Source organism: Lynx rufus, unplaced genomic scaffold (assembly GCF_022079265.1).
Source record: "Lynx rufus isolate CCGP_SWC_20201006 ecotype Redwood Valley unplaced genomic scaffold, mLynRuf1.p SCAF_16, whole genome shotgun sequence".
Classification (NCBI taxonomy): Eukaryota; Metazoa; Chordata; class Mammalia; order Carnivora; family Felidae; genus Lynx; species Lynx rufus.
The window spans coordinates 7,479,466-7,492,030 of record NW_025814830.1 but is presented as its reverse complement, the minus strand read 5'-3'; the positions used below and the strand labels follow the sequence as shown (position 1 = coordinate 7,492,030).

At 67.9% G+C, this 12,565-nt stretch overlaps 2 protein-coding genes across 3 annotated transcripts in view; one reads left to right on the top strand and one right to left on the bottom strand.

Annotated features, from left to right (window-relative positions):
- PPP1R37 (protein phosphatase 1 regulatory subunit 37) overlaps positions 1-2,064 on the top strand; it is a 41,843-nt gene extending 39,779 nt beyond the window's left edge. Inside the window, exons 10-13 of one of the 2 annotated variants that reach the window (XM_047077855.1) lie at positions 64-230; positions 362-1,094; positions 1,427-1,517; positions 1,647-2,064. In XM_047077855.1, coding sequence (XP_046933811.1) covers positions 64-230; positions 362-1,094; positions 1,427-1,509 — 983 coding nt within the window. In that variant the 3' untranslated portion in view covers positions 1,510-1,517; positions 1,647-2,064. Of the gene's footprint in view, positions 1-63; positions 231-361; positions 1,095-1,426; positions 1,518-1,622 lie in introns of both variants that reach the window. The other variant, XM_047077854.1, reaches the window with a different exon arrangement.
- A 2,714-nt stretch (positions 2,065-4,778) lies between these two features.
- On the bottom strand, positions 4,779-12,565 carry NKPD1 (NTPase KAP family P-loop domain containing 1). Its single transcript, XM_047077853.1, has 4 exons — positions 11,707-12,565; positions 10,492-10,893; positions 8,157-8,288; positions 4,779-6,834 (listed from the first exon to the last, which is right to left on the bottom strand). Exons 1-4 carry the CDS (start codon positions 11,804-11,806, stop codon positions 4,964-4,966), a joined length of 2,505 nt encoding a protein of 834 aa, XP_046933809.1. The 5' UTR covers positions 11,807-12,565; the 3' UTR covers positions 4,779-4,963.

The following is a 12,565-nucleotide window of genomic DNA, read 5'->3' as shown; positions in this document are numbered from 1 at the left end:
AGCGGTGCCCGCGGGCTTGGCGGGCGGCTAGCCCGTGGCCAGCCCCTGCGGTCCCCCTCCCAGGCGCGGTGGCGGTGGCAGAGTTCATCGCCGAGAGCCCCCGCCTCCTGAGACTGGACCTTCGGGAGAACGAGATCAAGACGGGCGGGCTCATGGCACTGTCGTTGGCCCTCAAGGTGAACCGCTCACTGCTGCGCCTGGACCTTGACCGTGAGCCCAAGAAGGAGGCGGTGAGCTGAGTGGGCCCTCCCCTGAGGCCTCTGGCGGGCAGGGCAGGGCGGGCCGGCCCGGGGCCACCGCAGGGTTCCCCCGCCCCGGGGACAGGCCGGCCAGAGCCCTAGCCGGGCCGCTCCGCCCGCAGGTGAAGAGCTTCATCGAGACGCAGAAGGCGCTGCTCGCCGAGATCCAGAACGGCTGCAAGCAGAACTTCATGCTGGCTCGGGAGCAGGAGGAGAAGGAGCAGCGGCTGCAGCTGTCGGCCTCCATGCCCGAGATCACTGTCACCGAGCCCCAGCCCGACGAGGAGCCCGGGGACGAGCCCGCCGCCAAGGCCCAGGAGAACGGGGCCCCGGACCCCGCCGCCGGGCCGGACTCGGACTCGGACTCAGACTCTGAGGAGGAGGATGGGGAGAGGGCCGAGGCCCCCTGCCCCGCCCTGGTGCCCCCCTCGGACTCCCTGGGCCCTGGGGACAGGAGCCCCCCAGGCAGCCCCTCCTCCCCCACCGAGCAGCGCATTTCTGTGTCCAGCCCGGGCCGGGGCCACAAAGTATTTGTGGTGACCCGGGTGGAGAGTCCACCCGAGAGGGCAGAGCCCCCTGTGCCTCCCACCCCTCCCGCCTCCCCTGCCCCCCCTGCCCCTCCTCGTCCTCCCTCCCCACCTGCCTCAGCCTCCCCTCCCGCCTCACCTGCCCTGCCACCAGCCGAGGCCGTCAGCACTCAGGACCCGGGGGTGTCGGAGCCTCAGTCGCAGCTGGAGCCGCCTCAGTCAGGGCCACCACTGCCCAACGGCCTAAAGCCCGAGTTTGCCCTCGCACTGCCCCCGGAGCCGCCCCCGGGGCCCGAGGCCAAGGCGGGCAGCTGTGGCCTGGAACACGGTGAGTGCCGCTCTGGGGCGGGGTGCCCAAGGGCCCTGGGTGCTGTGTGTGACCCCAGGCAGGCACCTGCCTCTCGGAAGCCTTCGGTTTTCTCTTCTTTAAAATGGCCCGTGCAGGGGTAGGAAAGAGTAGGACTTGACCCTTGGCCCCCACCTTTCTTCCCTCGGATCCAGGGCAGCTCTCCCCGGGAGGGAGCAAGGCCAGATCTGTTAACTGGAGTCTAACGGTCTCACTGGTACCCGAGACCCGTGCTGCCCTGGGGGTCAGACTGGAACCCCCATCCCTGCCTGCCTGACAGGAGGTCGCCTGCCCTTTGTCGCCTCCCCTTGCAGAGCTGAGCTGCTCCAAGAACGAGAAGGAGCTCGAGGAGCTGCTTCTGGAAGCCAGTCAGGACTCTGGGCAGGAGACACTGTGACACTTTAGGTGAGGCAGGGGCCCCAGAGGGCTGGGGGGTGGGGGGTGGGGCTGGGGGGCTGGCAGTAGAGCCCCTGGCTCTGACGGGCCCTCCCCCAATCTCTCCTCCCCAAGTTCCTTTTCCCCCCCTCCCATCAGTCTTCGATGAGCTGAGGCCAGAGCCATGAGAATCTGCTCACCTTCACCCCCAGCCTCCCTGAGGCCCAGGCCGCCGGGGGTGTGGGGGGCCTTGCTGGGGGCCCCCGCCCCGCACAACAACACTACACGGAGTGCAGGAGCTGCAGGGGGTGCCCTCCCCGCCCTGACTTAAGCACTTGTATCTCTGTGTCCGGCATTCGAAGGCTCTGGGCTGGGGGGATGGGAGGAGGAGGTCTCCGAGGACATCGGCCACCAGGCTGGACGCCTTTTCAAGAGGGCCTGTTCGGCCCGGCTTGCCCTGTGCGGGCAGGAGTCCCGGGTGGTGGCGGGGTGGCCCCCCGGTGGCCCCGGGCACAGGACCGGGCGGAGGGGCGGTGAGTGGTGGTGGTGGAGATGCGGAGAGCAGCCCCAGGTGGGGTGCGGGCCGGGGCTGGGGGTGGGGGGTGGGGGAGCTGGGAGCAGAGAATCAGAGCTTTCTTTTTCTTAAGTGCAATAAATCTATCAGGGAGCTGGGGCGGGGAACAGCCAGGGTTCTGGAGACCCTGCTGTCCAGGCCCCTTGAGGCTGCGCCCTGAGAGGCACTACAACCCCCGGGGGCGGTGTGGGTGTGGGGTACGGGTGGGCAGAGGGTGGGGGAGGGGCTCTTCCTGTCGGTGCAACTCTGTTCACACCTTTTCTAATAAACCAGAGCTGGGTTCACCACACTTCGCCTGCTCTCTGCTGGTGCTGATCGTGGGCGCCCTCTGTGGGAGTTGTGGGCACAGGGAGCGGGGCGGGCAGGGCTCGCTCGTCTGCGGGGTTCGTGCCGTGGTCCCCCAGAGGAAAACTGGGAGGCTGGACAGACAAAAGCCACATTTCCCGCAACACTCCCTGCCTTGGTGCACCCCCCTGCCGACTTTTTTTTTTTCCCCTCCTCTCCTGTATCTTCTTCCCACCTGCCAATCCCGTCTCCAGAGGGAGACAACCCCAAAGTATCTTCCAGCTTCAGGCCTAGGCTCTCAGGGTGTGGTGGAGATGAGCCGACCACAGCTCAGGGAGCATGGGCACCAGCTGGCCCCTGGCGGCCCCAGACGCTCCGAGAGTGCGTGGCCCTTCAGACTTCTGGGCGCCGGAAACAGGAGAATACACTTCTGTTCTAATACACCCGGGTCCCGGGACTCTGTAGGAACAGCCCGGGGCCACTAACAGACCGGCCGTGCGGGGGTCCTGGTTTCCACCTGGATCCTGGATCCAGTCCTGGATCACCAGGGTGGATCCCCTTGGCTAAGTGTTTTCCCTTGGCCTTCGGCCGCCCAAGCGTCGCTGGGGCTTGTGAAGACCCAGCGAGTCTAGATGCTGTGGCCAGACGTCCGTGCCGGTACACAGGGTTTGTTTTCGCGCATGTGAAAGTTCAGGTAGCAGGCAGCCGTTCCCCACAAAGTGACTTGTGGCCCCAGGTCTCGCGCGGCTCTGCCTCTGCTTAGGCCCCGGGGAGCCCCTGCACCCGGCGGGCGGATGGGGGAGGAGAGTGGAGAAGGCAGACCTGCTTCTTCACTCGTTGGCGCGACGGGAAAGGGACACACGTCGCTTACATTCCTTTCTGTCCATGGGAAGCAGCCCCGAGGACTCACCTGGGTGCGGGGTCCCAGCGGCAAAGCTGCACAGACCACGGCAAGGCCGGTGGCCTGTCACTGTCCCGGCTACGCCCAGCTGCCCTGCGACACCCACCTGTCCCCCCGCTTAGCTTTGTTGGACTCAGGCTTTGTTAGCGTCTAAGAGACACGGGCCACAGACGGCACCACGTGACGGGCGCCGCGGCTTCCACCCCTCCCCCCACCACCGCCCGTCTCCGAGTTTCTTCCGAGTTTCTTCCGTCTCGAGCGGGCCCTGCTCCTGCTGCTCATCTGTTCCCTCCTCAACTGGAGGTGGCGAGAAGCGGAAGGCGGAGCCAGATCGGCCGAAGGGAGGCAAAGGGGAGGGACTCACCGGCTCCAATCCCACGCCTGCGGACAGTGAACTAATGGCATCTCAGGGTCCCACGTGCCTCCGTGGGGGCTTCACTCTCCGGCAGGCAGTGCCCCCCCGCCCCCCCCCCCCCACTGCCGGAGAACATCTCGCAGGTGTGGGTTTACTCCAAGCTTAGCCCTGCCGGGGCTGGAAGGCAGCGCCTCAGTCAGTCACATGCTGGCTTCCTGCCCCATGTCCACTCAGAAGCAGTCGTTGGCCGGTGGAGTCGGGGTGCTGTGCCCAAGCCTTGGAGCTGAGCAGTGCGAGGTCAGTACCCCCACCAGGCCGCACGGCCTGAGGGTGGGTGCCTTCGAAGAGTTCTCGGCTCCCTCTGGGCCTGTCCCCTCAGCCCTTAGGGCCTTGGCTCAGAGGTCACACCCTTGAGCTCTGGTCACACGGGACAGGTTAAGTGCTGGTCCCCCCTCCCCAGCTGGACTGGATCAGGCACGCCGTGGGCCTGAGTGGGTGGCTACTTGGACCAGCGAGGACGTAGAAGGTGTCTGAGGAGTGCCACCTGCCTCCTCGCTGTATCACACGGGTGGGAGGGGGAAGCGTGAGCCGCAGTAGCTAAGAAACACCACCGCCCCCACCGCGGCCCGGCTCTGGCTCCGACTCTGTATGTCCCACAGGTGCCCGTCTCTGCGCCTCAACTTCCCAGTCCCCAAGGGGCTCATCAGGTGGCCCTGGATGGCCCGTGGGCAGGTGCTCCCTGGACAGTTACTTGTTCCGGGGAGGCAGCGCTGCCCGCCCCAGCTGGCGGAAGTGCCGGCGAACCCTAATTAATCCATTACGCCAAGGGCAGAGCGCCACCCTTGGAGTGGACCAGCCTGCTGAGGTCACCGGGGACACCGCCCTCGGAAATGCCTGCAAAGGGGCAGGCTAGGGTGTGGGGACAAGGACCTGGATCCCCCGAGGCCTCTCGGCGCTCCCTGTTGCCTGAGTCAACCCGGCACATCCGTCCTTCTGCCCTGCCTCAGTGGCCTCACCCACCGCCCCCACGCCCTCTCCTGCTTCCCGGGATGCCAGCAATGAGGCCCCGGCAGAGGCTGCCAGGCTCCCCAGGGGGTGACGTGGGCTTGGCGGGACAGGGCAGGCGTAAGCCAGGGAGACCAGGACATGAAGACCCACCGGGGCTTTCACATCTCCGTTTATTGCACTTGAACCCGGGCTGCTTCTTCACTGGTCCTCCCGCGCCAGCTCTCAGACGCCGGCTCCGACACGCTGCGCCTGCCTACAGCTCTCTCCGGCTCACAGCTTCGTCTGGGGGGTGGGGGGCGGGGTGGCCACCGGAGGCCTCATCCCAGACACGGGCCGCGGGCCGGCTGAACCCCTCACACCCCGATCTGGGCGGCGGGAGGAGCCGTTGCCTCCCGGGGCTCCCGGGGCACCCACTCGAGGCCCGTCCCGGGCCGTGGTTTGCCCCCGTGCGCCCGGTCCCGTGGGCGGTGGGCCTCGCCGGCGTGCCCGGGGGCGTGCCCGGCGCCCTGCCCTGACCCCAACGCCCCGGGCGCGTGGCCGGCTCCGTTGGCGGCGTGGGACGCGGCGTGGGCCGGGGACCCGGGCGCGCTGGGCGGCTTGAGCGCGCTGACCGCCCGGATGAGGCCCATGCGGCGGCGGATGGAGTGGTCCAGGTTGACGGTGCAGCGCAGCAGGCTCTGAGCCTCGGCCACGGTGAAGGGGAAGTCGGCGCCCAGGAAGCGCTCGAAAAGCTCGGGGTCGCCGTCTAAGTCCAGCACGTTCTGCAACGCCTTGGTCATGGCGTGCAGCTCGCGGCTGTTGTCGCAGAACACGTCCCAGAGGCGCGCGCGGGCCTCGGGCGCGCCCCCCGCCTGCTGCCGGTCCTCCAGGCACTGCAGCGCCCAGCTGAGGCGGCACGGCCACTGGTTGGCGAGCACGACCCACGCCACGGCCTGGCGCGGCGTGGGGCCCGCGAAGTCCCCGTCCTGCTGCTGCAGCAGGCGCACGGTGATGGGCACGGTGTTGACGATACGCCGCATGGACACCACGTTGTCGGGCACGTACTCGTACAGGCAGTCGCGCTCGTCGTGCAGGCAGAAGAGCGCCTCCTGGATGCGGCGCGCCGCCTCGGCGTCTATGCGGCTCTGCGCGCCCGGCGCGCCCGCCTGCGTCTCCACCGCCAGGAGCTGCGCGACCTCGCCGCCTCCCCCGCGGCAGCCGGGCCGCAGCCTGCGCGTCATCTCGCGGTAGAGCAGGTCGTCGCGGCTCTGCACGGCGTCGTGCAGGAACTGCAGCTTGGTGCGGCGGCCCATGATGGGCACGGAGAAGGGCAGCGTGACCGTGCGGTTGAGGAAGAGGTAGCCGTTGTCGGCCGTGCCCTTCATGGAGCCGGCGCTCTCGAGGCACGCGGCCAGGATGCTGGGGTCCACCACCAGGATGAAGATGAAGGGCGCGTGGCTGTCGGACAGCAGCGTGTTGATGGCGTTGAGCACGCCCACCACGCGCTCCGGGTAGCACGTGTCCAGCCCGGTGACCTCGAGCACGACGCGCAGCCGGCGCCGCTGGTAGATCTCCAGGAAGCACAGGAAGTCGGTGAGCAGCTCCACCTCCTTCTTCACCTCGCACATGAAGCCCAGCTGGCTGCCGAACTTCTCGCGAGACACCAGCCGCTCGATCTTCTTGCGCTGGCTCACGAACAGGTGCTTGCCCACCGAGTACACGGCCATGAGCAGCCCCGAGCCCGACAGCGTGGTGGCCGCGCCGCCGAACACCCGGAGCAGGCTGCCGCCGGCGGCGCCGTGGCCCGGCGCGCGGGCGCCCACCGACAGGTAGAGCAGGCCCACGCCGAGGCCGAGCGCCGCCAGCAGCGCCAGCAGCGCCAGGCACACGCGGCGCCGGCAGTGCCACTCGCGCTGGCAGAAGCCCGGCGTCGTGGCCGGCTTGTTGCCCAGCACCGAGTACACGCTGAAGGGCAGCGCGCCGTAGTGGTGGCGGATGCCCTCGCACAGCGTGGTCACCAGGCCGGCCCACAGCTTGTCGGTGCCCGCGTACTGCCAGGCGCTGAAGCGGATGAAGAGGAACTTCACGTTCTTGCGCCGCAGGTGCACCTCGGTGATGACCGGCTGCAGGAACACCAGGTACCACAGCAGCCGCGGGAAGCCCCAGCCGCGCACCGCCCGCGGCTGCCACCGCACGCGCCGCAGCTCCTCGGCCTCGCGCTGCGCCGCCTCCTGCTGCATCAGCGCTGCGGGGAGCGAGGGGAGGGCGGGCGCGGGGGACCGCGTGAGGGGCGGGGCCCAGGAGTGGGAGGTGGAGCCAGCCCCCCCCCCCCCACAACGCCCCGGACCAAAACGCTGACGCGGGTGCGGGAGGAGAGGCTGGAAAAGGGCTGGGGGCGGGGCCCAAGGTCGTGGGTGGGCAGAAGCGGAGCGCCCGAGGGGGAGAGAGGACGGGAGCGGGAAGAAGGCCCTAAGGAGTGAAGGAACGCGTGCGAGGTGCCGCGGAAGCGAAGCGCAGGGCGGCAGAGTACAGCCTGGGTCTGATTTTCCTGGCTCGGTGCTCCACCTCCTCCTCCAGGAAGCCCTCGCTGATCCCCCGGCTGGGTCAGGTGCCTCCTGGGCACCCCAACCCTACCCACTACTGGGGGGGAGGGGGTCATCCCTCTCTGGGGACAGGTCTGCCTCCCTCTCTGGACTGTGAGGCCAGGAAGGGCAGGGCTCTGGTCGTCTTGGGCGTCCCGCGTCCCCTGGGCGCCAAGGAAGTGCTGGGGGAAGGAGTGTTGGAAGGATGGATCATGAGGTTGAGGGGCAGGGTCGGTCTGCTCTTGAGGTCGGTGAACGAATGAGCGGGCCTGTGTCAGTCACCTAGTACAGACTAGGAGCTCCAGAATGCTGCTTCCTTTTTCCTTCTAGCCGAATGTTTTCTCCTCCCAGGACCCTGTTTGTCGCTGTGTGACAACACAGGGGCAGAGGCCGGCTCACCGGGGCCAGGCTCGTGGAGGTGGATCTCCTCCGGCCCCTCTGGCCACCGTCAGGCTGGGGTCTGGGCAAGGCTTGAACCAGGTCCGAGCTGCTGTGGATCCTGGCCAGGTGTCAGCCCCTGTGCTCACCTAACACCTATCTGTTAGGGGTCTTGTGGACACCAGGCCCTGCCCGGGCCACTGCTGAGAAGAGATGGGTCCGGGGGACGGGGGGTGGGCACAGGAGGGACTTTGCGGGAGCCAGTGAGGACCCTGGGCCTTCTCCCCAGAGTGTTGGGGAACCAGGGAGGGCTTTTGAACAGGGGGAGGAGGGGGCTAGATCTTTATCTTTAAAAAGATTCCTTGGAGCAGATCTGGCAGAAGAGGGGATGAGACTGTTGGCCGGGAGGCCAGAGAGGGAACGAGCGGGGAGCCGGGGGCAGAGGCTGCGGGCATCAGGAGGGACCTGGTTAATGCTGACTTCCGGGCCTCTGGACTGGGGCAGGCCGGGGAAGCCTGAGGCTGGGCAGGGATCAGAGGCTCCGTTTCCCCTCCTCCTTCCCCCCCCCCACCACCGCCTCCCTCCCCCAACACACAGAGAGCCTCACCGGTGATCTTGTCCAGCATCATGTGCAGACGGCAGCCAAAGGGGGCATAGAAACCCACGGTCACAGGGACAGGCACGTGGCAGAGGGTCTTGGCCAGGCAGCTGCAGTAGACGTCATCTTCTGTCAGAATATCTGGAGGCCGGGGTGGGGGGCGGGGGAGGGGAAACTGAGTCAATGAGGCTGGCCGGGCACCACCATCCACCCGTCTGCCCTCCAGAGAGCCCACCCTCAGCTCCTGCCCGCATCGGCATCCCTCTCCCCACTTCCCCGAGGTGACTCGGGTCAGACCCTCAGATGGAGGCTTCTGGGGCAGTAGGCAACCCCCTCCTCCGGGTCAGATGTGTCCCTCCGGGCACCGCAGGAGGAGCTGACCCCAGACCCGCCAGGGAAAGGCCAGGAGACACCCCACCGATCCCCAGCACAGAGGCCCACGGGAGGCCCTAGGTCACCAGGGTCACCAGGCCCAGCCACCAGCCCGTGATTCTCCCAGAAAAACCCCATGGGCCTCTCTCGGGACTTGAGGCTCTCAGATGCCTAAGACACCTCTCTGCAGGCTCCAGAACCTTTGCGTGTCGGCTCCTGTCTGCTCTGCCAGCCTGGCCCCAGTGTGGAAGGGCCCTGACAGTCACACGCTCCTCTCAGCTTCCTGTCCATCCCTTACCCTGATCTGTCTCCCTCTCCAGGACCCCATGCCCACCAGCTCCCGTCCTGCCCCCAAGCCCAGGCAGACGCGCCTCTTGGTCCTGGCCCTGCCACCTTTCTCTGCGTGACCCAGGTAGAGCGTTGCCACTGAGCGAGGCTCAGTCCCTCCTTCTGGAGGGTGGGGTGCAGAAACACCGGGCAGCGTGGATGCTACAAGGATGGGCCGGGGCGGGGTGGGGGGCGCTTGGTCAATGCCATGGTCCGGGGTGGCCATTTAGGGAGCAGGTCCAGGTTTGAGTCCTTGTGCATTACGGCGTCCACTTGACTGAGGGCACCCTGCCCCCCAGATCCCCCCGCCGAGTGCCACTTCTCAGCCTGGGGTTGGGGCACCAGAAAGGCAGGGTTCAGCTGTGGGCTGTGCCGGGCCAGCCTCCGGGTGGGTGCACGGTGGGCCCGTGGTGGGCCCGTGGGCTGCAGGATCCCCGCCCCCTCCCCGAGGTCAGCGCCAGGCCTGGGGTGACCTCACCTCGTCAAGCCTCTGCTTCTGTGTGTGACATGGGCGCCACGGCCGAGAGCCACCAGCGACCAGGTGGTGCCTGACCTGGAGCCCGAGCCCCTGCTTGGCTGTTGCTCTGCTTTCAAACCAGACCCGGAACCCAGCCACGTGTCCCCGTCTCCCCTGCCACCCCCTCGGTCACCCCCCTCGCCCGCTCGGACTCTGGCTTCCCATGCTCACCTCCCACGGCGCGCCCTCCTGTTAGATCCCAAGCCAGCTCGCGGCTCCCGCCTCCCCCTCCCCACAGCCACCAGGCCGTGGCCCCGTGTGACCCTCCCCACACACTGTCCCTGGAACGGGCCACCTCAGAGTCTGCATTTGCTGATCCTTCTGCCACTTACTTGAGAGGACTGCCCCTTCTTTGCTCAAATCCTGCCTTCCTGAGGCCTCGCCCGATGACCCTATTTAATTTGCGAGCCCTGATGCTCCCTTCGCTCCTCTCCCAGCCCTATTCTCCCCCAACGTGCCTATTGTGGGGTGACACGCTTAAACTTCTCGGATTCCTCTCACGGCCTGCACCCAGCTCCCCTCCGCCGCCTAGAGATCGTGAGCTCCGTGTGAGGGGGGCAGCCTCTGCCCTGCTCCCTGCCATCTCCCCACCCCGCTCCCCCGGAACAGAGCTGGGCACCCAGGACAGCCGTCCAGTCCCAGGATGGATGGATGGATGGATGGATCCCTCCCCTGGCCACGCTGTTCTCTCCAGCCCCCAGGCCAGTCCCTGCCTCTTGCTTTAGCTGCATGTTTGACTGTCTGCCCCACACCGGGGCTGGCCAGCAAGCTGGTGCTTGTCACCCCCTGCCCCAAGTTCTCCCTGGCCTGCCGGGCTGGGGGGAGGGAGGGCCGGAAAGAGAGACAACAGAGCAAGGCTGTCAGCAGAGGGAGACGGCCAGGGCCCAGACCCCTGGCTGGCCCGCACGGAGGCCCCATGGACAGGACAGGCCTGGCCTGGCAGCTTTGGATCCCGACGGGTGAAGCAGAGGCTCGGGCAGGGAGGAGCAACCCCCCCCACCCCCCCCAACCCCGAGACAGGGACCAGAGTGAGCGGGGAGGCGGGCGGGCTGAGGAGCAAGAGGCCTGGACAGCGGGGTAGGGGGGAGAGGCGGCAGGGACGAGCCCGCAGGAGGACTGGGCAGGCACCCGAGCTGTAGGTGAAGGAACCGCAGGCTGCCGGGGCGGGCAGGGGGCGGGCATCACTGGGCCTGCTGGGCTCCAGGAGGGTGCCGGCTGCACGGGGCGGGGCCGGGCCGCCGCTGGCCATGGCAGGTGCTGCGGTGGCAGGTGACATGGTGGGCCTGGGGGGCGGCTGGGGGGCGCTGGCCGGTTGCGTGGGGGCAGCAGCGGTTGCAGGTGGCCCGCTCTGGACCCCTGGAACGGAGCAGAGCCGCTGTCGCAGGGGGCTGGGGGGCCGGGGGCCGGGGGGGCAGCCGCTGACACCCCCCCGGTTGTTGTAGGCCCGCTGCCAGCGCACCTGTGGGGGCAGCCGGCAGGGCCCGTGGGCTGGAAGGGCCGCCGCGTCACGGCGCCACTGGTGACAGCATCCTGGAAGGAAGGAAGTGGGGGTGACTGGGCCTGGGTCCCTGAGCCCTGGCGGGCACTGGAACCAGGTCGAGTCTTCAAGTGGAGGCCGGGGCTGGTCCTTCCTCTGAGGCCCCGGAGAAATCAGAGAAAATGAGGAGGGGGTGTGGGCAAGGGAGGGGCCGGTCTCCGCGCTCTCCCCTGGGTGGGAAGAAGAGGTGCAGAGACCTGGGCTCTAGCCGGGCGAGGGGCTGGAGCGGGGACGACGACTTGGGAGTCCCTGCTGCCCCCAAAGTCCTCGGCCCCTGGGGGATGGGTCCCCAGGGCTCGGGGAGCAGAAGGGAATCCATCAGGAGCTGGCCTGGTTGGTCCCGAGGAGGCTGGAGTGGTGGGAGGTGGCCAGGACTGAGAAGAAGGGGGCGGCCTCACACCGGGGCTCCGGGGCTCCGGCAAGGCCGGTGGGAAGGGGGCTGCCCCGGGAGGCGGGGCCTCCCGAGACTGCGCTGCCCCCGCCCCCGCCCCAGACCTCCATTCGTACCCACTCAGGGGTGGGGAGAGCTCACAATCCGGGGTGGGGGAATTCTTCCCACGCTTGGGGGAGGGGTAGGCCGGCTGGGCCTCCCCCTCTGACACCCCCATCCCGGACTCACGCTTTTGGGCTCCTCGGGGCCCACGGCCCCCACCCGCGGCCCCTTTACGCAGAAGCCTCCGTGGGGAGCAGTGGCGGCCCCTCTCCTGGGCCCTCAGGTTCTCCTTGTGTTCAGCCATCCACTCGGCGGCCTCCCCGCTCACAGACCACTCTCCCTGCCGGGACGTCCCCCCAAACCGAACCCCTACCTTTATGGCGCCCCAACTCCGGGTCCAAGAAGTAGCGCTTGGCGGGGGTCCGAGAGGGCAGGGCGCCCTTGGCGAAGTGGACGGTGTAGTGTTTGTGCATGGCGGCGGGGGCCCTGCTTGGGGGAAGGAGAGGGCTTAGTGCCCGCGTGGCACCCTTGGGCGTCGGCAGGAAGAGCCCACCCCCGGGACGTGACCTGGGACAGGTGAGAGATCCTGTCCCTGACACTGGGGCCCTGGGTCACCAGGGGGGCGCGGAGGTGCTCTTCAGAGTAAAAGTGAGTGGTCGTGGTGGGGGAAGGACAGCTAGACGTGAGAGAACGGGGAATGGTTATGCGGGTGCTAGGGGCTGATTTGGGGTGCGTGAGATTTCCCAGGGCTGGTGATTGGGTGTTCGGGCGCCCCTGGAGGTTTCTAAGAGGCCAGGACAGGGGGGCTGCCGGGCAGCTGTGGGCCGGGGAAACACGGGAGCCTGGGGGTGCCGAGTAAACTCAGGGCACCACCAGGTATTGGGGGTGTGCGCCGTGGGAGGTGGCGCCTGGCGCCCTTTGAAGGGACATGTAACCGGCGTGGTGAGAGCTGGGAGCCCCGGGAGCCACCGGGTGACTGAAATTCCAGGGCCGGTACATCTAGGGCCTGGGTGAGGGCGGGAGGGGAATCCTGGGGGAGCACATTACATCACGGTGGTCCAACCCGGGAAGAGACTCAGCAAACTCGGGGCGAGATGGGGCGCACAGGTTTAAACTGTAAAGAGCCGAAAGCAAAAAGGGAGGGCGGGATGCTGGGGGGGGGGCGGCGGCGAAGCAGAGGGGCAGAGGAAACCGGGGTGAGGACGGGCTCAGTGAGGATTGGGGGCCCGGCG